We start from the raw sequence: 21469 nt of genomic DNA, 5'->3' as shown, positions 1-21469 counted from the left end.
ATATTTAAATAGCATGATAAGATATTATAACTTTTGTGTTAAAATGAGAGGTACAGAATATAATTAGCTAAAGAGTCTGCAGGAGGTCATCTGGCATGGACTGACCAAGGAAGGCTCTCTACCTAGTGGTCTGAGAAAATCCTCTGCCCCCACTAGAATTTTCTGCTCACTTTCCCTCTATTCATGCTTTCCACATTTCCTGCTTTCTCTTGAAATGCCACCCTTTTCATTGTTTTCTTTCTACCCAGACGCAGCATTGAATGTTGTATTAGGATTTTTAAAACAGGTTTAAGTAAAAAGAGGAATGCCTTGCCTCCTATAACCAGAAAGGGGGGTCTAGCCACATCTGACGTGGTGGGTCGTCTGCCATGATGGCAGCCAACAATTCTCCCATCCCTGTATGCGCACATTACTCCCTACTCCTTCCATCAAGTGGTAGATACTGTTTCTCTTCCCCTTGAGTGTGGGCTGGACTTTTGACTCATTTTGACCAATAGAATGTGACAGAAGTGGAATTCTGCCAGCTTCAGGCTAGGCCTTAAAGAGGTTTGGCACCTTTTATTTTTAATCTCTCGGAAACCAGTCACCATGGAACGAAGTCCAACTACCCTGGTAGAGAGGGGGGAGCCCTGGAAGAAGAACTATAAAATATAAAATATTTTGTTTAAATGTATAAACATATACAAATAGAGACAGAGACCTGGCCAGCCCCATGCATTCCAGCCACCCCCATTCCTATAGGTGCTGACATATGAGGGAAGCCATCTTGGATACTCCTGCCCCAGACAGTGTTAGAAGAGCAGAGAAAAGCCATCCCCCTTGGAGGCTTGCTCAAAATGCAGAATCATGAGCAAATGAATGGTAGTCGTTGTAAGTCAGTATGTTTTAGGGTGATTTGTCATGCAGCAATAGATAGTGGAAAAAGCTGGATCTAGTGCTCTCACAATTCAGTAATGAGTCTTTCTCCTTCCATGGCTCTGTTTTCCTCTTGGAGGAGGCTGTCTTTGTATGTCTACCACATACAGCAGGGCCGCCCATGATAGTAGCAGGCTTATAGTCTACCAGCTTAACCATGCCTACTGGAAGGGCATAGTTCTTTCCCAGTAGTTACAGCAAAAGTCTCAGGGGAAACTCTGATTGGCTCTGACTGGGTCACATGTCTATTTCTGCACAACTTACAGTGACTCTGATTGGCCAAGGCTGGATCACATGCCTCTTCCTGGAGCCAGGGGTCGTGCATGGTCAGCCTCACCTAAACCTCTTGGACTGTGGGTGGGGGTGGGATGGGTCCCAAAAGAAAAATCCAGGCAGTATGTTGAGAATAATGGACTGGATGCTAGGCAGACAAAAATGACAAATATGTACTATAAGAGTCAAGTATAATCTTACCTCTTTTTTTTTTTTTAAACATCTTTGCTAGAGTATAATTGCTTTACAATGTTGTGTTAGTTTCTGCTGTATAGCAAAGTGAATCAGCTATACGTATACATATATCTCCATATCTGTTCCCTCTTGCGTCTCCTTCCCACCCTCCCTATCTCATCCCTCTAGGTGGTCACAAAGCACTGAGCTGATCTCCCTGTGCTATGCAGCTGCTTCCCACTAGCTATCTGTTTTACATTTGGTAGTATATATATGTCCATGCCACTCTCTCACTTCGTCCCAGCTTACCCTTCCCCCTCCCCATTTCCTCAAGTCCATTCTCTACATCTGTGTCTTTATTCCTGTCCTGCCCATAGGTTCTTCAGAACCATTTTCTTTTTTTAGATTCTATATATATGTGTTAGCAAAGGGTATTTGTTTTTCTCTTTCTGACTTACGTCACTCTGTATGACAGGCTCTAGGTCCATCCACCTCACTACAAATAACTCAATTTCGTTTCTTTTTATGGCTGAGTAATATTCCATTGTATATATGTGCCACATCTCCTTTATCCATTCATCTGTTGATGGACACTTAGGTTGCTTCCATGTCCTGGCTATTGTAAATAGTGCTGCAATGGGCATTGTGGTACATGACTCTTTCTGAATTATGGTTTTCTCAGGGTATATGCCCAGTAGTGGGATTGCTGGGCTGTATGGTAGTTCTATTTTTGGTTTTTTAAGGACTCTCCATACTGTTTTCCATAGTGGCTGTATCAATTTACATTCCCACCAACAGTGCAAGAAGGTTTCCTTTTCTCCACACCTTCTCCAGCATTTATTGTTTGTAGATTTTTTGATGATGGCCATTCTGACCGGAGTGAGGTGATACCTCATTGTAGTTTTGATTTGCATTTCTCTAATGATTAGTGATGTTGAACATCCTTTCATGTGTTCATTGGCAATCTGTATGTCTTCTTTGGAGAAATGTCTATTTAGGTCTTCTGCCTGTTTTTGGATTGGCTTGTTTGTTTTTTTGATATTGAGCTGCATGAGCGGCTTGTATATTTTTTATTTCCATTTCTCTAGGAGGTGGGTCAGAAATGATCTTGCTTTGATTTATATCATAGAGTGTTCTTCCAAAATGTTTTCCTCTAAGAGTTTTATAGTGTCTGGTCTTACATTTAGGTCTTTAATCCATTGTGAGTTTATTTTTCTGTATGGTGTCAGCGAGTGTTCTAATTTCATTCTTTTACATGTACCTGTCCAGTTTACCCAGCACCACATATTGGAGAGGCTGCCTTTTCTCCATTGTATATTCTTGCCTCCTTTATCAAAAATAAGGTGACCATATGTGCATGGGTTTATCTCTGGGCTTTCTATCCTGTTCCATTGATCTATGTTTCTGTGCCAGTACCATACTGTCTTGATTACTGTAGCTTTGAAGTATAGTCTGAAGTCTGGGAGCCTCATTCCTCCAGCTCCGTTTTTCTTTCTCAAGATTGCTTTGGCTATTCCGGGTCTTTGTGTTTCCATATGAAGTGTGAAATTTTTTGTTCTAGTTCTCTGAAAAATGCCATTGGTAGTTTGATAGGGAGTGCATTGAATCTGAAGATTGCTTAGGGTAGTATAGTCATTTTCACAGTATTGATTCTTCCAATCCAAGAACATGGTATATCTCTCCATCTGTTTGTATCATCTTTAATTTCTTTCATCAGCGTCTTATAGTTTTCTGCATACAGGTCTTTTGTCTCCTTAGGTAGGTTTATTCCTAGGTATTTTATCTTTTTGTTGCAATGGTAAATGGGAGTGTTTCCTTCATTCCTCTTTCAGAATTTTCATCATTAGTGTATAAGAATGCAAGAGATTTCTGTGCATTAATTTTGTATTCTGCTACTCTACAAATTCATTGATTAGTTCTAGTAGTTTTCTGGTAGCATCTTTAGGATTCTCTATATATAGTATCATGTCCTGCAAACAGTGACAGTGTTACTTCTTCTTTTCCAGTTTGGATTCCTTTTATTTCTTTTTCTTCTCTCATTGCTGTGGCTAAAACTTCCAAAACTATGTTGAATAATAGTGGTGAGAGTGGGCACCCTTGTCTTGTTCCTGATCTTAGAGGAAACGCTTTCAGTTTTTCACCATTGAAAATGATGTTGGCTGTGGGTTTGTCATATATGGCCTTTATTATGTTGAGGTAGGTTCCCTCTGTGCCTACTTTCTGGAGGGTTTTTATAAATGGGTGTTGAATTTTGTCAAAAGCTTTTTCTGCATCTATTGAGATTATCATATGGTTTTTATCCTTCAATTTGCGAATATGGTGTATCACATTGATTGATTTACGTACATTGAAGAATCCTTGCATTACTGGGGTAAATCCTGCTTGATCATGGTGTATGATCCTTTTAATGTGCTGTTGGATTCTGTTTGCCAGTATTTTGTTGAGGATTTCTGCATCTATGTTCATCAGTGATATTAGCCTGTAATTTTCTTTTTTTGTGACATCTTTCTCTGGTTTTGGTGTCAGGGTGATGGTGGACTCGTAGAATGAGTTTGGGAGTGTTCCTCCGTCTGCTACATTTTGGAAGAGTTTGAGAAGGATAGGTGTTAGCTCTTCTCTAAATGTTTGATAGAATTCGCCTGTGAAGCCATCTGGTCCTGGGCTTTTGTTTGTTGGAAGATTTTTAATCACAGTTTCAGTTTCAGTGCTTGTGATTGTTATGTTTATATTTTCTATTTCTTCCTTGTTCAGTCTCAGAAGGTTGTGCTTTTCTAAGAATTTGTCCATTTCTTCCAGGTTTTCTATTTTATTGGTATATGGTTGCTTGTAGCAATCTCTAATGATCCTTTGTATTTCTGCAGTGTCAGCTGTTACTTCTCTTTCATTTCTTTTTTTTTTTTTTTTTTTTGTGGTACGCGGGCCTCTCACTGTTGTGGCTTCTCCCATTGCGGAGCACAGGCTCCGGATGCGCAGGCTCAGTGGCCATGGCTCACAGGCCCAGCCGCTCCGCGGCATGTGGGATCCTCCCTGACCAGGGCACGAACCCGTGTCCCCTGCATCGGTAGGTGGACTCTCAACCACTGCGCCACCAGAGAGGCCCATCCTTTTTCATTTCTAATTCTATTGATTTGACTCTTCTCCCTTTTTTTCTTGATGAGTCTGGCTAATAGTTTATTGACTTTGTTTATCTTCTCAAAGAACCAGCTTTTAGTTTTATTGATCTTTGCTATTGTTTCCTTCGTTTCTTTTTCATTTCTGAACTTTATGATGATTTCTTTCCTTCAGCTAACTTTGGGTTTTTTTGGTTCTTCTTTCTTAATTGCTTTAGGTGTAAGGTTAGGTTGTTTATTTGAGATGTTTCCTGTTTCTTGAGTTAGGATTGTATTGCTCTAAACTTCCCTCTTAGAACTGCTTTTGCTGCCTCCCATAGGTTTTGGGTTGTCGTGTTTTCATTGTCATTTGTTTCTAAGTATTCTTTTATTTCCTCTTTGATTTATTCAGTGATCTCTTGGTTATTTAGTAGTGTATTATATAGCCTCCATGCGTTTGTAATTTTTACAGTTTTTTTTCCTGTAATTGATGTCTAGTCTCATAGTGTTGTGGTCGGAAAAGATACTTGATACGATTTTAATTTTCTTAAATTTACCAAGGCTTGATTTGTGACCCAAGATATGATCTATCCTGGAGAATGTTCCATGAGCAGTTGAGAATAAAGTGTATTCTGTTGTTTTTGGATGCAATGTCCTATAAATATCAGTTAAGTCCATCTTGTTCAATGTGTCATTTAAAGCTTGTGTTTCCATATTTTCATTTTGGATGATCTGTCCATTGGTGAAAGTGGGGTATTAAAGTCTCCTACTATGATTGTGTTACTGTCAATTTCCCCTTTTATGATTGTTAGCATTTGCCTTATGTATTGAAGTGCTCCTATGCTGGGTGCATAAATATTTAAAATTGTTTTATCTTCTTCTTGGATTGATCCCTTCATCATCCAAGATCATCCATCATCCCTTCATTGTTATGGAGTGTCCTTCTTTGTCTCTTGTAATAGCCTTTATTTTAAAGTCTGTTTTGTCTGATACGAGAATTGCTCCTGCAGCTTTCTTTTGATTTCCATTTGCATGGAATATCACTTTCAGTTTGTATGTGTCCATAGGTCTGAAGTGGGTCTCTTGTAGACAGCACATATATGGGTCTTGTTTTTGTATCCATTCAGCCAGTCTGTGTCTTTTGGATGGAGCATTTAATCCATTTACATTTAAGGTAATTATTGATATGTATGTTCCTATTACCATTTTGTTAATTGTTTTGGGTTTGTTTTTGTAGGCGGTTTCCTTCTCTTGTGTTTCATGCCTAGAGAAGTTCCTTTAGCATTTGTAGTAAAGCTGGTTTGGTGGTGCTGAATTCTCTTAACTTTTGTTTTGCTTGTCTGTAAACATTTTAATTTCTTCATCAAATCTGGAATCTGAATGAGATCCTTGCTGGGTAGAGTAATCTTGGTTGTAGGTTTTTCCCTTTCAGCACTTTAAATATGTCCTGCCACTCCCTTCTGGCTTGCAGAGTTTCTGCCGAAAGATTAGCTGTTAACCTTATGGGGATTCCCTTGTATGTTACTTGTTGCTTTTCCCTTGCTACTTTTAAGATTTTTTTTGTATTTAATTTTTGATAGTTTGATTTTATGTGTCTCAGCGTGTTTCTCCTTGGATTTATCCTGTATGGGACTCTCTGTGCTTCCTGGACTTGATTGACTCTCTGCTTTCCCATTTTAGGGAAGTTTTCAACTATAATCTCTTAAAATATTTTTTGAGTCCCTTTCTTTTTCTCTTCTTCTTCTGGGACCCCTATAATTCGAATGCTGGTGCGTTTAATGTTGTTCCAGAAGTCTCTGAGACTGTCCTCAATTCTTTTCATTCTTTTTTCTTTATTCTGCTCTGCAGTAGTTATTTCCACTCTTTTATCTTCCAGGTCACTTATCCACTCTTTTGCCTCAATTATTCTGCTATTGATTCTTTCTAGAGAATTTTTAATTTCATTTAGTGTGTTGTTCATCATTGTTTGTTTGCTCTTTAGTTCTTCTAGGTCCTTGTTAAACGTTTCATGTATTTTCTCCATTCTATTTCCAAGATTTTGGCATCATCTTTACTATCATTACTCTGAATTCTTTTTCAGGTAGACTGCCTATTTCCTCTTCATTTGTTTGGTCTGGTGGGTTTTTACCTTGCTCCTTCATCTGCTGGGTATTTCTCTGTCTTCTCATTTTGCTTAACTTACTGTGTTTGGCGTCTCCTTTTTGCAGCCTGCAGGTTCGTAGTTCCCATTGTTTTTGGTGTCTGCCCCCAGCGGGTAAGGTTGGTACAGGGGGTTGTGTAGGCTTCCTGGTAGAGGGGACTGGTGCCTGTGTTCTGGTGGATAAGCCTGGATCTTGTCTTTCTGGTGGTCAGGACTGCATCCGGTGGTGTGTTTTGGCGTGTCTGTGACCTTATTATGATTTTTGGCAGGCTCTCTGCTAATGGGTGGGGTTGTGTTCCTGACTTATTAGTTGTTTGCCATGGGGTGTCCAGCACTGGAGCTTGCTGGTTGTTGATTGGAGCTGGGTCTTAATGTTGAGACAGAGATCTCTGGGAGATCTCTCAGTGATTGATATTATGTGGGGCCAGGAGGTCTCTGGTGGTCCAATGTCCTGAACTCGGCTCTCCCACCTCAGAGGCTCAGGCCTGACACCTGGCCGGAGCCCCAAGACCTTGTCAGCCACACGGCCAGGTATGTGGGGGAGTTTCTTGGCTTTTGGGAAGTCTGAGGTCTTCTGCCAGCATTCAGTAGGTGTTCTGTAGGAGCTGTTCCACATGTAGATGTATTTTTGATGTATTTGTGGGGAGGAAGGTGATCTCCACGTCTTACTCCTCCACCATCTTGAAGGTCCTCTCTGAGCCTCAAGGCCCTGGGCCTCCTGTGGCCCGTTCCCGACTCCCGCCCACCCAACCCTGTGCTGATGGCAGCATTGCGGCCACTGAAGTCTGGGCACCTGGACAGGTGCCTGCCAAGCCTGGCCTCTCCGGGTCTGAGGTTGTCTGCAAGCTGGTCTCCAGGCCCCCGGCCATCCTCAGCCCGCTTCCCACCACGGTGGCTGCGGCCAAGCTTCCAGAAACGCCATACCTCTTTTATGAACCTTTTCTCATCATTCCAAACTTTAAACTCTTACAGCTCAAAAGACCTGTTCCAGTTCTTTTGTGCTTAGCCTGTGCCGCCTTATTGTGCCACTTACACTTTGGAATTAAATTCTTATTTCACACCCTAGATTTTGTACTTTTGTCTTCCTTATTGTTCTGACTGCATTCGCTACTTTAAAAATTGTGATTTTTTTAAAAATTACTTTTTTCATAGAGGCTTTTGGAGGTTATTATCAGAGGCACAGACAATTTCTTACATTGAAGAAGAATTTAAGTGTTCTGTCTGTCTCTGTCTCTCTCTCTCTGTGGGTCTGACAAAATCCTGGTCATTGCCTCCAAAAGAAGGTGCATGGTCTCTTTTCCCCGTGGATCCTAATTCCAAATAGGAGAGCCAAATGGTGATCAGCACTGCTTGTTTTCTTTCTTTTCTGGGGAGCTTGCTCTTGTGCTGTTTAATTTGGGCTTTTAAAAACATTATTTTGTATGAGTGCCCAGTAGAGCAGCTTTTGGGCAACTAGCTTATAAAATAGATCTAAATGATCTAAAAAACAACATTCTCTGTTAATTAAAACTGAAATGAGCCTAATAAAATTTTAATTCATCCTTTTTACGGAGGGTCAGCATTTCCAGAATGGAGCTCTTCTAAGCAATACCAAGACAGTAATAGAAATGGAAAGTAGATGACTGTTGTCACACTGACCAATGCCCAACCTTGATTTGTCAGGGACCTTACTTAGGTCTGCCCTCTCGAAAGTTACACACAGACACAGTTACACACACACATGTACACACATACACTTGAGCAATATAATTTCTATAGTCCTAATTACCTGGAATAAATGAGGTATCAGGCAAATGGGGGAGAGGAACCCAGAGATAGACTCTTGTAGATCTCAGAATGGATCTTTATAAGATTAAATTGACATAAAGACTTAATAATAACAGACTGTCTTGCCTTTGTATCAAAATTTATACCTGTAAAAGTGCTATTACATTTGTGTATTTGAGATGATACCACCACCACTGGTGACTTAAATCCAGGATTAAGAATACCATCATTGTATGTGTCCTTTGAGTCTTTGTTGTCTTTAAAATTTTAAATTATGAAATATTGTGTATGTGTGTAGGAGTGAATACATAGCCAGTATACCAATAGTCTTTCATTAGGGAATTCCCTGGTGGTCCCAGTGGTTAAGACTCCATACTTCCAATGCAGGGGGCCCGGGTTCTATCCCTGGTCGGGGAACTAAGATCCCACATGCTGTGCAGTGTGGCCGAAAAATAAAAAATAAATACATAAAATAAAATAATATTCAAAAAAATAACCATTCATTAAATATGGCAGTATTTATAATCTTGTATTCCTCTCCTACTGTATCCTTCTGTATCCCCCCACCAGAGGTAAATACTGTTCTGAAATTTGTGTATATGATGTTCTTACGTTTCTTAATAGTTTATATATCTTAGGTCTCCTAAAAATTGTCATTTATCCTTCATATTTTAACTTTATCTGAATAGAATCTCACAACAGGTAATTTTACATGGCTTGCTTTTTTTGTTTCTCAGTATCGTTGGTGAAATTCATCCATATTGATTTTCTTAGCTCAAGTTTTGTTTGTGGCTTATCTTTTCACTTTATTATTATTTCTTTTCATAAGCAGAAGTTTTAAAACGTTAATGTTGTTGAATCTTTATGCTTTTTTGTGAACTGCTTTTTATGACTTGAGATCATAATGATATTCTTCCATTTTCTTCTGGCAGTTTTAAAAATTGTGTTTTCTCCTTTAGGTCTCTAACCTATCTGGCATTGATTTTTTGTGTATGCCTTGAGGTAGGGATCCATTTTTTTTTTCCCCCAAGTGAAAAGGCAGAGCACGTCACTCCATTCCTTTGCTTAAAAATTTCTAAATCTTCCCATTTTCCTCAGAGTTCTTAAAATGGCCTAAATGGCCCTATGTGATCTAGTCCTTTGAAATGTCTCTGATTTCATCTACTGTTGTTCCAGAGAACACTAGCCTCCTTGCTCTTTCTTGAACACTCCCAAATGTTCCTGCTTCAGGGCCTTTGTACTTGCTGTTCCTTCTTTCTGCAGTGTTCAGATATTTACATGGCTGGCTGTCTTTTTCCCAAGTCTCTGCTCAGATGTCACCTTATCAGGGAGGCCTTCCCTGGCCACCCTAGCTAAAATCACACACGCGCACTCACATTTCATATCTCTCTTCTCTGCTTTGGAGTAACTTACCTGAAACACTCCCTGGGCCTGGTGCAGTTGTATCATATACGGTGGGGGGTGGGGGGAGTATGTTAAAGTGTTGATTTAATGTTTTGAACGGTTTTAGGATTGTATGGGCTTTTCTATTTCTTCTTAAATTAGTTTTAATAAGTTTATCCTTTTTATTTAAAAATATATCTTTTTATTTTACTTTTTGAATGGTTAATATATGTACACAGTTCAAGCATTCAAGTTTAAAAAACATATACAGTGAGAAATTAATCCCCAACCCTCCTTTTAGCTACCTAGTTCCTCTCTCCTTCCATCAGTTTCTTGTCTATTTCCCTAGTTTCATGTTAATCCTCCCAGAAATATGCTATGCATATTTAAGCATATACATATATTGTTTTTATATAAATGGTGGAATACCACATATATTATTCTGCACATTGCTTTTTTCACTTAATTGTATATGTTAGAGATATTTCTGTAGCTATACATAGAGAGCTGCCATTCTATTACAGGTACCTAACACTCCACTGGATGCCTGTATCATAATTTATTTATTGCGGTGCACGGGCCTCTCACTGTTGTGGCCTCTCCCGTTGCGGAGCACAGGCTCCGGACGTGCAGGCTCAGCGGCCGTGGCTCACGGGCCTAGCCGCTCCGCGGCATGTGGGATCTTCCCGGGGCACGGGGCACAAACCCGTGTCCCCTGCATCGGCAGGCGGGCTCTCAACCACTGCGCCACCAGGGAAACCCTATCATAATTTATTGATACTTAGTCTCCTTCTGAAGGACATTGAGGTTGTTCTCAATTTTTGCAGTGGCCTTCTAACCAGTGTCCCTTACCCATCTTTAATCAGTGTTTCACACAGTTATCAGATATTTCCTCTTCTTAAATTTCCATCCTGATACTGTCATGTCCCCATTCAGAAACCTCCAGCAGCTGCCCAATACCCAAGAATAGGGCTGAACTTCTTAGCCTTGAAAGTAGAGCCCTGCACCACATGGTGTCCATCTACTTTTTCGTCTTTCTGTTCCTGAAGAGACTCTCTAAACTGATGACTTGAGGTTTTCCAAATGTACCCTTGTTTTTATGCTCAGTATTTTTCTTCTGCCTGCACTTCCCTCCCTGCTCAACGCATTGAAGGGGAGGAGCACATCCCTCCTTCCTTCTAGACTGGTCATGTGCACTGCACTTTAAATATTTCAACTCAGTCTCCCACTAGTACACCCTTCATAACCAGACCAGGTGTTCTGAATGTCTCTTCTAGACGCCATATTTCTTGTGAGCAGGGACTCTTCCCTGGAAATAGGGAATACTAAACTGAAAAGATATGTCTTGACTTTTAAGCAGCTTCCAACATAAAGGTGAGCCAGACATGCAAAATTAAAATACACAACACCACAGATCGTTGTTTAGGGGGAAGTGTATTCTTTGCTCAGTGGAATCAGAAGAAGAAAAATATGTGCTTAAAAAACCCCCCAAAAAACAAGAAAACCCAACTCTGGTCCCTACTCCAGGGCCTGGCACATAGAAGATGTCCCGTAAGTGCATTTGGAATAAGAGTAACACGAAAGGAAGCATTTAAGGCAAGCCTCACAACGTCTTGCCAAAAATCCATCTTTTATCATAAACATACAGATTAAGTCAACAAGTAGTGGAGATGTCGCTCATCTCTTGAGGAAAAAGGGCAGTGTGGGAGGGGGTGGAATCAAGTTTCAGCCAGGGAGGGAGGCAAACAGCAGCACCTGGAGAGTAGTCTCGTGCGGGCGGGGCGCGCAGGGGGAGGGGCGGAGAGGGGAAGGGGGAGGAGACTCTTGCGTCCCTGCCCCGCCTTTCCCCCCCACCCCAAGGCGGCGGTGGCGGCGCAGGGTGGCCGCCAGGCTGTCTGTAGCATCTGCGGTAGCCCGCGCCGCCCCCTGGCCGAGGCTCACCCCCGGCGAGCCCGAGCCCGAGCACGGCAGGCAGCTCGCGGCGCGGCGGCACGGGGCCCCGGGAAAGTTCCCAGCGCGAGCGCCGAGATGCCGGGCAGCGACACGGCGCTCACCGTGGACCGGACCTACTCCGACCCGGGCCGGCACCACCGCTGCAAGAGCCGGGTGAGAGGCGCGCGCGGAGTGGCGGTGGGGGCGCCCGGCCGAGGGGCGAGGCCGGGTGGGCTTGGGCTCCCGCGGGAACGACGTCGCCCTGCGCGTTTCTCCGCCTCCCTCCCTCTCTTCCCGGCGGCCCCGAGTCCGGGCTTCCCCGCTCAGTTCGAGCTGACGGGCTTGGGAAGTGGGGAGTGGGAGCCCGGCCCGCGGTTCCGAGATCCCAGGTCCCCCTCCCGGGCGAGGGTGGCGCAAAGCACCGCCCGCCGTCCTCTTCCGCTCGTCGGTCCCAGCACGCCCGGGTCTCCCCGACGGCCGGTGCTCCGCCGCCCTCTCTGCCAGGCAGCGCCCGCCGCGCGGTGGGGGACGCGAGGGGATCCCGCCATCCGCGGCACCGTGTTCGCGGAGGACGGCCTCCTTCCCTCTTTGTAAGCTCTGGTGCTGCCGCCGCGTCTCCGCAGCCGTCGGGGATTTCGGGCTCGGGGCTGGTGGCCGGAGCCCGCGCGCTGCGCGCGGCCGGAGCGCGGAGGGGCGGCGGACCAGCTTCCCGGTTTCCCGCGGCCGCTCCTCCCGGCTCTGCCCCAGTGAAAAGTCATTCTGCGCGCTGCTTCTTCAGAGTTTTTAGCCGTGCGGAGCCGGCGCCCTCTCCATTGTTTGCAGGGTAATTTGCTGTTGCTGATTTTGGCTGTGGGCGAAAATAGCTTTTCAGAGTATGCAGCGGAGACGAGCCGTACAGTGCTTGAACGTAGAGGGAGGCCTCAGCCTGAGCGCTGGTCCCTCGGGGATACCTTTATTCTCCTGAGGTGTTCAATCGTCCAGGCTCGACACTTCACTCTCCCCTTGGCTGATTGAAGTGCCGTTTAGAACAGCAGCTCCTCCACCCTGGCATTTGTTCGGGCGGGGGATACCTGGGGGTGTTCTTTGCTCTGACCGCTCACTTGTCCGATCTCAGCCTTTGAGTGCCAGCCTCCCTGCATCAAGTTCACGGAGGTAGGGTCGTGCTCGCATCGGTTAATCAGTTTAACAGAATGATTTAAATTTTTTCGGATTAAATATATTTAGTGGAATAATACTTACCTCCTGCATCCAGTTCACTCTACCCTCCCCCCAAATAATTCTCTTAATCTTTTAAACTTTCTTTAAAAGTTCCATACAGTTTGTCATGAAAATAACTAGAAACTCCATTTGGAAGAAAACATTGATAAAAGATCTTTGGTTACCTACAGTTAGAAGTTTTTGGAGGGATGGCTGCTGGTGAATACAGTGTTAAATGCGAAGAAAGGTGAAGATCTTTTTCTAACGCGTTTGTAATTGGGAGGGGTGGCTCATAATGTTGTAGCTGACAGAAGAAATTTCAGATTTGAAAAAAAATGTGGAAGCTGGGTTTCTCTTGTCACAACTGTGGTGATCTTCGCGTAAACAACAGGATTAGTAATCTTTGAGGGATGGATGGCTCACTGAGCCCATTTAAGCAATTTGGCAAAACTCACGGAACTTTCCAAAACTCACTCTTTTTACTACTGAGATGGAAAGTGGCAAAGCAGATGTGTAAGTCAGCTGAAGACTTTATCTCTCCTGTATCTGCCATTGTTCCATTTCCACAGCCATTTTTTCTGTTAAAGGACCGCAACCTTATGTGAAGGGTGTTTCTTATTTTGTTTAAAATTCTACCCACAGTATCAAACTACTACATTGTTTTGTTAGCATGGAGATACCTGGTTTTTATATAGAGCGCGTATTAAAACTGAGTTAGACATTATATGTACTGATTATTCTAAATGAGCTTATTGGGCAAATGAAATCTGGTGAGGGCTGGAAGAAATTGGATCAAAGAAGGCTAGAGCTTCAGTGGACAGGGATCACAGGTTCTACAGCACTGATGATGCTGAGATCCCCGTTTAAACTTCTTGACTGTCTGCTTTTAGGGTATTTATTGTTGAGACAGTGGGGAATAGAAAGAATGAGTGGCATTTTTGAAAACTCCTAAGAGCCTTTCTCAAGTGGGGCTGATGTAATTTTGGTCTGTCCTGAAGGCAGCAATAAGTCTGCTGTAATGAAGGAAAGGTAGCAGTAAGTTTCCTGTGCAGCAGGTAGCCCATTAGATGATTCTAATTCCTCTTTTGTGGAACTCACTTAGATGTAGCTGTAAAGATTTATTTTCTTTACACTTCGAATGTGTATAATGCCAAGGGAAAACATCAAGTGGCATTAAGGTTTAATTTCTTGATGTCACCTTCTTGACTTAGCAATAAACCATCTAGTACAGGATTTAAAAATAACTTTTTTATGGACTCATTTGGTAAATGAGCTCCCCTAAAAACACTATAATGAGAACTGGAGGTGCATGTGAAGAGCTGATAAACTTTCAGAGATATGCAGATTCCTCCCAGGCAGGGGCTGAGACTATGAGATCAAGTTCTCGGTTACCGAACGGTCATTTTTTGAGTTCAAAATTGATACTTTGTTGAGAAAACAGGGAACATACACATCTCTCTTGCTGAGCTTGTTTAAGCCTTTGAGACTGGAATAATAATGAGGCAGTGTACTATTTTAACAGTGTACAAGTCTATTTTTACAGCCAGGTGGATTAACCTAAATTTTTCCCCCCTCAGTGAAAATTTAATATAACTGATGAATTCTGTGGTTGTCTCTAAGCTGACAAGTCAGGATCGTTCACATTTTTAAACTTCATCTGGGTAAAACTCAGAAATGGTACATGTTAAAACTCAATGCACTCAATGTAATATCCCTCTGCTTTAAAATAAAGAGCATCTGTAATTAGAATCCTGCTTTCTTTTTTTATGTCCTAGATAGTTAAAGCCTATTATCTTTTTATTTATTTATATTTTAAAAATATTTATTTATTTGGCTGCACTGGGTCTTAGTTGCCGCACACGGGATCTTTAGTTGCGGCACGCGAACCCTTTGTTGCGGCATGTGGGATCTAGTTCCCTGACCAGGGATCAAACCCAGGCCCCCTGCATTGGGAGCATGGAGTCTTAGCCACTGGACTACCAGGGAAGTCCCCTATTATCTTTTTAAGAATATAGGCAGTCTGCTTTCTAGACAGCAACTGGTCTTTATTCATCAATTATGTCTGAATCAAATTTTTGTTAGTCCTAATTTTAAATGTCCTAAAATACCATCTTCAGCCACTTGGGTATCAGTGGTGAACAGCTGTGGCCCTGGGAGCAGAAGACTTGGATCGTATTCTGGCTCTTCACACTTCCCAGCTGGGTGACGGCTGGAGCAGGGTCTCACCTTTCTGAGCCTCCAGTTCCCCATCTATAAAAGGTGATAATAATCCCTACTTTGGGGAGTGATTATGAGTCTTCAATAAGAGAATTTGTAAAAACAATGGTTGTGTATACTCAAGTATTAGCTGTTTTTCTCCATATATGTAAGGTGGATAATTTTTTTTTCTTGCTCTGTTGATACCACTAATCAGAACTGCTAGTTGTCCTGAGTGCCTGCCTTCCCCCCATCTCTAGTCTGTCAGCCATGCCACTGGATCTTTGACATTTCTCTGGAATTGGTTCCTTCCATGTTCCCCAGTTATCCCACCTTAGTTTAGCCACTTAAGACCTCAGGAAGAGATAACTGGTACGTTAGCTTCCTCTTTGGTCTCTGATGTCATCAACTTCTATCCATCTAGCCTGCAAGGACCTGACTGTTCTGTCTACAGAAGCACTTTCATTGGGCTGCCCGCAGAAGACAGATTCTATGCTAGTAGTGCTGCTTCCTAACCATGTCACCTTGGACCTTATAGTCATCCTAAGTCTTAGTTTCCTCTTCCACACCATAGAGGTGTTGTGAGTAATAAATGAGTAATGTCTAAAAATGCCAGGTCCACAGTGACAACTCAATAGATAGTGGCCAGTTGTTGTTATTACTATGTAAGACATATTCATAAGCTTGGAAATGAAAAGACTCTAATTTTGTGAATATAGAATATAGAGACTTTTCTGGCACTTTTAGCATTTGGTACCTCCCTCCATTGCACATTCCTCATCAGTTGATTGTTTACATGTTTATAAACTATAGACACTGGCACTTTGAGAGCAAGAAGTTTCATTCAGCAAATATTTGTGAGCACCTTCTCTGGGCTAGCTGCAGGCGTCAGGAATATAAGGGTGAATGAAACAGTCTGGCCTCTCTGGAAACTTAGTATCTGGTGAGTGTATCTTATTTATACTTGTGGCCCCAGGAAATACCCTTCTCTTTTACAGGAGGAAATGATGATAGTAAGTAGCCTCTAGCATCTGAAGTAAAACCTGTGTTGGGCATGGTTGCTACCTGTAGTACATCTTTATACATGCTGTGGTTTAGAAATTGATCCAGAATTGCACGATGAGTAATGGCCAGAGGCAGTCAGGAAGAAGCGGATGTCAGATCCCTTCTCACCATGGAAATGGTTGGGCAGTGGTGTAGTAAGTTGAGTAATGGGCAGAGGCAGTCAGGAAGAAGCAGATGTCAGATCCCTTCTCACCATGGAAATGGTTGGGCAGTGGTGTAGTAAGTTGATGATCGCATGCTTACTCCCTGGGCAGGAACCGGAGTGAGTGGAAACTGAACTTCTGTTGTAGGTGACACTGACCTGGTGAAGTGGTAAGCTGAGTAAGTGATGTGTGAGTACACTTTTAATCAGTGATTTGTTTTATTCTCAAGAGTTAATTAAAGGAACGGTGAATAGATGAATGTCCAAGTCAGAATTTTCTTAAGTGCAACACGAACGATTGATGCGGTGCATGTTTTTTGAGCGATGCTTTGCTGCAGTCTCACCGGTTCTCCCTTTAGATCGGAGCGTACTGCAGTCCACCAGCATGCTTGCTTGTCACATCCACTGTAGAACACCAAAACAGCTCCTCCCAAGTTGGATCGCAGGACTTCTTTGCTTCAGATCCACCGCCTGGATTTCCAGGGCTGCTCTTAAGGTCCGAAATCAGCCTCATCTTTCTAGGTGGATATTGCCCAAGTCTTAACTTAGGAGAGGCTGTAGCTTTCAGCCCTGCTGTTTCTTAACTGTGTTTTCATGTTTTCAGCAGAGAGGCGGGTGGTGAGAGAGAAGAGAACCATGGATCACTGTACTGTGAATCAGAATGAGGACTTCACATTCCTCAGAAAAGGAACGTCATAGTTGTGCATGATCTGTACATAATCCAGCTGCTTCCACTGACTTGGGGGAGGGAGATGCTACTTGAAGGAGAATGTAGTGTGTGTGTTGATTATTCCTCTGTAAGAAGGCAAAAAGTACGTAAATGAAGAAAAGAATGCAGCAATGGTGATAATAGCCAACGTGTACCAATTCCTTACTATACACCAGGCACAATATTAAGCACTTTAAATGCACTACCTCCTTAATCCTCACAATATCCTATTTATAGTTCCATTTTACGGATGAGGAAGTTAAGGCCCAGATGGGTTAAGTAATTTGTCCAAGGCCCTGTGGCTATTAGGAAATGGTGGAACCAGGGTTTGATGAACCCAGATCTAATAACAGAGCTGGCATTTTAACCACTTCCCAATCTTGTGCTTTTGAGCTGAGTATTGGAGAGCAGCTCAGTCTTATTTTATTTTTTTGTCTGCGTTCGGTCTTCATTGCTGCATGCGGGCTTTCTCTAGTTGCGGCGAGCTGGGGCTACGCTTCTCACTGCGGTGGCTTCTCTTGTTGCGGAGTGTGGGCTCTAGGCGCGCGGGCTTCAAGTAGTTGCAGCACGTGGGCTCAGCAGTTGGGGCACACAGGCCCTAGAGTGCAGGCTTAGTAGTTGTGGCACACAGGCTCAGTTGCTCTGCAGCATGTGGGATCTTCCCGACCAGGGATCAGACCCGTGTCCCCTGCATTGGCAGGTGGACTCCTAACCACTGCGCCACCAGGGAAGTACGAGCAGTTCAGTCCTAATAAGCCTGCTGATTGCTTGGGGATGGATTGCTCAACTTCCACAGGGTGCCCAGCCAAAATTGTGCGCTCGGGATTCTTAGGACACAGCACTTTGCCAGTGCTTTGCAGATAGTTGTATGTTCCCAGTAAGCATTTGGAGAATGCACGATTTATGAACTTTTTATAATGCCTAAGATGTAAGAATTTTGACAGTAGTTGGGGACATCTTCAAGGCTGTTAAATAAGCTTATGATTTAAAGACATTGTCAAGGAATCTTCTACCTGGTCTTTGGTCTCTGGAGGATGAGCAGTTGAAGTACACGAGGGTCGTTCCTCCTTGTGACAACTGAGTCACGTTCTGGCCTCACAGGATCTCCCTGTAGGACTTGAACTTCACTGAGCTGAAGGCATACGCTTCTCATACTTAAGGCAGAGGGTTGGTAACTTAGACTCAAAGGTTTCCCCGTGTTAGAACTGAAGGAGAATTCAGACATTAACTCCAGACCATTCCACTTGCAGAAGTAGGAAAGTGACATCCAGCCAGACTGTAACCGGTGAAATTACGTAACTAATACAGACTGATTAGGACTAACCATTATACCAGCTTCTCTCTTAGAAGAGAATTTCTTTAAAGAAAACTGCTTAAAACATTGTTAAATACCAAGTTAATTGCTAAGTTACGTGTGATAAACATCTCAAAATTGAACTCGGGTGAAATGGGAATTTCTAACTATTTTCAGTAGAGAATTAATTGATGAACAGATTTAAAATTTTGTGATTTTTCGGTGAAAAAGGCTGACTTTGAATGATTTAGTGTTGGGCCATTATCCTTCTGAATTTATTTCCAGATTTTTGGTGGGGCTGGAGTGAAGAGGAGGCTTAACAGTTCATATATCAAACTACTTAGCTGCACTGGATCTGCCGCCACTTTTTAAAAATTATCTTTTCTGAGGTCACTTTTATTGTCTTTTTTTTTTTTTCAAAATAAAGTTTTGAGAAGTGAGTTCATCTTTGTCTGACCTTCTACCTGTTGGGTAAGGGTAGTGGGAAAAAACATATACCACATGCAGAAGTCTTGGAATATATCATATACGGACTTCACTTAGAATTCATCCCCAGTCTTCTGTCACCTCTGAAGCTCTCCGTTCCTGTGAGTCTCTTTTGAGAGCATCTTCCAGCACCAAGTGGCTTTGGTATATATAATTTCCATATAACAGAGCCTGTAAACACAAACCGAAAACATCATCTGGTTCTTCGCTGAAGAAATAGTCATGTGCTGCAACCCCGGGGGAAGACGGGGATGGGGTCCATCGGCCTTTTGAGAGATGGCACGTCCAGTGCCCATCCCAGGGACATGCCTCCCTGAGTGAAAGTGTGTGTGGTTCCTGTCTTAACATGCTGACTTGAGAGCCCAACCTAGGTGTGGCTTTACCCCAGCGTACCCAGATGTTCCACAGGCACCTCGAAGTCTGTGTGTCAGACTTAACTCGTTCTCTCCAATCCCCCGCAATTCCTGATGAATACTTTACCCATACAGCCAGCCCCCAAACTGGATGCATGGGAAGCCCTGTCAATCAGCCCCCCTCGTCCACCACATCCAGTGGTTTACTTCTTAAATTTTCTCAACCACTTTTTCCTTTTTATCCCCAACCTCACTTAACGCAGTTTACTTCTAGATTTGAGGGCTGGAGTGAAGGGTTCAGAGTCTGGACTTTGGAGCCAAGCTGGAATGTCAACTTCTCCACCTACCAGCTGTGTGAATGACTGTGAGAAGTGGCATTGGGAAACCCATCACAGCGTTTGTTGTTCTGACATTGAGTCATTCTTTGTCTACCACAGAGTTCCCCAGACTTCACTCATTCCCACGCCTCCTCCTAACAGCTTCGGGCCACCTGTACCCTTATTTACTTAATATTTCTAAATCAATTCACTCCTTAAAATTTTATCTTTACAGTATTCATGTGACTACTCTAGCTGAATACTGTCTGGGCCTCTGAGGCCTGCAGCACAGATGAAAAAGATTAGCAAATGCGGGAGCTTTGTCAGGGAGCTGTTAGTGCAGAACAAGACTTTCTCCTGGACTGAAGCAGCTGTGTTGGATTGAGGACTGTTTTCAAGGGACTGACTCACTCCCGGTGATTCTGTGTGTTTAACGCTTTCATTTTTGTCCTCCTAAAATGATTCAGAATCATTGAGGAAAACACTGGTGTTCATGTATCATCTCCCTTCCTTTATGAAACAGTTCTCTTAGACCGTCTGCCTAGAAAATGCTTAGAAATATATATATTTTCTTCTCATGGATTGTGAAAATTTGAATAATTGAATGTTTTGGGATGAACAAAAGTGCACCCTGTTGAGTTGAAGGCAGTCTTGTCTGGGTAGGGATACTTGGGAGAGGTTGGGAAGACAAGAGTTGTGTTCCAGGCTGTGTTTCTAGTCTTCCCATGACCGAGGGAAGGCCTGAGGCTAAAGAATGGATATCCAGGAGATGCGGATTCTTTGGGAGATTCAGGCAAGGACAGAAAGTGGGTGGAGAAGAAATTTAAGCTCTGTGTTTCTCTGAAGTAAAGTTGAATCTAATTAAGCTGTATCTGTAGGCTTGTTGTAACGTAAGGAAACTAAATGATGCCTTGAGCTGCATCCTTTCTCAGAAAATCTGATATAAGCACTTGTCCAAAAATAAAGTCTGCCCTTAGTGAAAGCTGTGCTTCAACACCTCGGTATATTTACTCATGTGTGTGCAAGTGTGTGTTGGGACCGAAAGTCCCTCTTTCTCTGTCTTTGTAAAGATGTTGTCATAATCCAGAAGGCTTGGAACTCGGCTTCAGTGGCGTACTATTTTAATCTCACTAATTGGAACAGGTGGCCTCGATTTGAGACTGAATCACTAGTTGGCATCGATTTTAATTTATCTGAACATATGAGGCCCATTCAGTAAGAGCTGTTCAGGCTGTGCATTGGCATCAGGCAAAGTGCTCGAAAGCTTCAACCATTAAAAGCACAGGAGACAGAGGAGGGTTGAAGAAATGCAGTCGAATAGTTTGCTGCTTTGACTCCATTCTTAAATATTGGGTGAAGAGCTGTAAAGGAACGTGGTTAAGGAAAGCTTGTCTAGATGCTTGAGACATCTGCTTGTAAATATTTCTCCAAGTGAGGAAGATGTCTTATGTACGTCCTTTGAATCCACCCCACAAGCTGGCATGTTTCAAGAGGACTTCATGCTGTCCTCCTGGCTCTGTAGGTCTCAGCACCTCGACAGGCGTGAGGTGAAGGGTGTGCCTGGGCGACTCAGCTTACCGCAAGTGCTCAAGTTGAGGTACCTTAAGACACCTCTCGTGAAATCATGCATGGTCTCCTGATCATGAGCTTCTCCAGCTGGACCACTGCTTTATTTTTAGAGTAACTGTATGCTTTGCATAGTGTCTTGTCAATATCTTGCTTTAAATCCTTCAGCAGGACAGAATCCCAGCTTCTTACCCTGACACCAGAGCCTCTTCATCTGACCTTTGTCTTTCTCCCTCTCTCTGCCCTTGAGCTCTGGTCTCCTTTCTTTGTGGGCTCCCGTGCCTCCCCTTTCTGCCTTGGGCACTTGCTTCATCCTCTCACATGGGGATGGTTATGTTTTTTAGCCAGACATGGAGGGTGGTACGAAGTTGGGGCTTGTGAATACTGACCGGAGGAGTGGGTGTGGGTGTGCTCTACAGGACTTCAGAAGCTGGAAAGTGTATTCTACTCTTGATCCGTATCAGTGCAGAT

The 21469-nt window shown here is 43.1% G+C and overlaps 1 protein-coding gene across 1 annotated transcript in view; it reads left to right on the top strand.

Annotated features, from left to right (window-relative positions):
- Window positions 1-11622: 11622 nt before the first annotated feature.
- Window positions 11623-21469, top strand: part of TMCC3 (transmembrane and coiled-coil domain family 3) — a 68812-nt gene continuing 58965 nt past the window's right edge. The window contains 1 exon segment of the mRNA XM_082666673.1: window positions 11623-11847. Coding sequence (XP_082522799.1) covers window positions 11770-11847 — 78 coding nt within the window. The 5' untranslated portion in view covers window positions 11623-11769.

The sequence above is a fragment of the Grampus griseus genome (genome assembly GCF_964374135.1).
Source record: "Grampus griseus genome assembly, chromosome: 11".
Taxonomy (NCBI): domain Eukaryota; kingdom Metazoa; phylum Chordata; class Mammalia; order Artiodactyla; family Delphinidae; genus Grampus; species Grampus griseus.
This window is presented reverse-complemented; position numbering and strand designations above follow the sequence as displayed.